This window comes from Salvelinus sp. IW2-2015, linkage group LG30, assembly GCF_002910315.2.
Source record: "Salvelinus sp. IW2-2015 linkage group LG30, ASM291031v2, whole genome shotgun sequence".
Classification (NCBI taxonomy): Eukaryota; Metazoa; Chordata; class Actinopteri; order Salmoniformes; family Salmonidae; genus Salvelinus; species Salvelinus sp. IW2-2015.
Genome location: NC_036869.1, coordinates 7,433,997 through 7,435,732, shown reverse-complemented (window position 1 = coordinate 7,435,732; position 1,736 = coordinate 7,433,997). Strand labels below are relative to the sequence as shown.

General features: G+C 41.3%; 1 protein-coding gene across 1 annotated transcript in view; it reads left to right on the top strand.

Annotated features, from left to right (window-relative positions):
- Nucleotides 1-457: 457 nt before the first annotated feature.
- The window catches only part of LOC111954758 (XK-related protein 8), a 4,081-nt gene continuing 2,802 nt past the window's right edge, over nucleotides 458-1,736 (top strand). Inside the window, exons 1-2 of the mRNA XM_023974675.3 lie at nucleotides 458-890; nucleotides 1,325-1,515. Of these exons, the coding sequence (XP_023830443.1) occupies nucleotides 526-890; nucleotides 1,325-1,515 (556 nt within the window). The 5' untranslated portion in view covers nucleotides 458-525. The remainder of the gene's footprint in view (nucleotides 891-1,324; nucleotides 1,516-1,736) is intronic.

Below are 1,736 nucleotides of genomic sequence, written 5' to 3'. Positions count from 1 at the left end.
TACATTTTGCCTTTTTTTATGTAACCATACCAAATATATATATATATATATATATATATATATCATACTATTTTGAGTGTCTTAGTAAACTAAATCTATTACATCTAGTCTATGATACCAGGCTGTGTGTGGGCATATGAGTAATGCTCACACACCTCGGTCTTCAAACATGTACATTGAAGTGCAGTAGCAAGTATGGAACTTTTGTACTTTAACTGTATGTTACATGAGGATCCATAGGGACCTCAGTAACTTTGTTCATTTGCTTGTCTTTTATCATCTGCTCAGGTTGTGGACAATTTACCTCTCTGTTGTATGTCAATGTGCTTTACATATTTCTCTTCTCCCTCCACAAAACATGTTGGAGGAGTGGGGATTTGTTTGGAAGTGTGTGTACTTAAACTGTCTGGACTTTGCTGTTTGCATACCTTCAGTTTCACAGTCGATGGGTCACTCAGTGAGCAGGAGTCACAAGTAGCAGCTGCGTATTTTTTTCTCCTTTTTTCTTTTCCATTTGGTGGTTAAATGCTAGAGCAACCGCAAACGTGTGGAATTGAGGTTTACTCAGTCATCATGGAGGAGGACGGGGGAAGCCCTCTTTTCAAGTACCCAGTATCTGACTTACTGTTGACAGTCAGTGGTCTGGTGTTCTTTCTCCTGGACGTGGGACTGGCCGCGTGGGCGGTGGTGTCTTTTTATCAGGAAGAGGACTATGTGTTCATGGGACTGCTGGTGTTCCTACTCCTAGGTTCCTCAGCCCTGGTCCAGGCTTTCAGCTGGCTGTGGTACCACTATGACAAGGACGGGACTGAGACCAGGACTGAGAGCCTTGTGAAGAACCTCTGCTCTCTCAAGATCCTACATCTTTTCCAGATGGGAGTCTACCTCAGGTGGAGTTCAACTGTGTTTACTTGGTGTTGAACTGGAAACAGCACAGGCTGTGTTTATAATATAAAAAGGTTGTTTTCAGAGTCCTTGTGAGTCTGGCAAGCAAGGCTCCTAAAAGAATTCTCCTCCGTTTCCCTTTCTGCTCCACTGATTGTGTTGCAGTTGAAAGGAATAGTCCCGGCTGACAGGAAAAGTACATCAAATACAATTGCATAATAGCATGTTTTAAATGATACATAAACATTCCAGAGTACATTGTCAGAGTTGTACATTCATGGAGTAGTACATCATTGAAGTAAATGAGTAGTCAGTTCTCTGAGTTCCCCACTCATCTCAAGGCAGAAACACCATTAACCACACTTCTTTGTATTATAGAATTAAGATGGTGTATAAAATCAAGTCTCAAGTTACACATACTGCTTGGCTGTCATTCTAGATATGCTGGTGTGGTGAGGATCTCGATATGTGGCTTCTGCTGTGGAAAGCATTACATGGACAGCGATGCTGTGTATCTGACCCATGACCTAAGCCTGCTGCGCCTCATCGAGGCTTTCTCTGAGAGCACCCCACAGCTTGTCCTCATGATCACTATCATTGTCCAGAGGGGAGAGGTTGAGCCCATCACAAGTACATACAGTGGGGAGAACAAGTATTTGATACACTGACAATTTTGCAGGTTTTCCTACTTACAAAGCATGTAGAGGTCTGTAATTTTTATCATAGGTACACTTCAACTGTGAGAGAAGGAATCTAAAACAAAAATCCAGAAAATCACATTGTATRATTTTTAAGTAATTAATTTGCATTTTATTGCATGACATAAGTATTTGATACATCAGAAAAGCAGA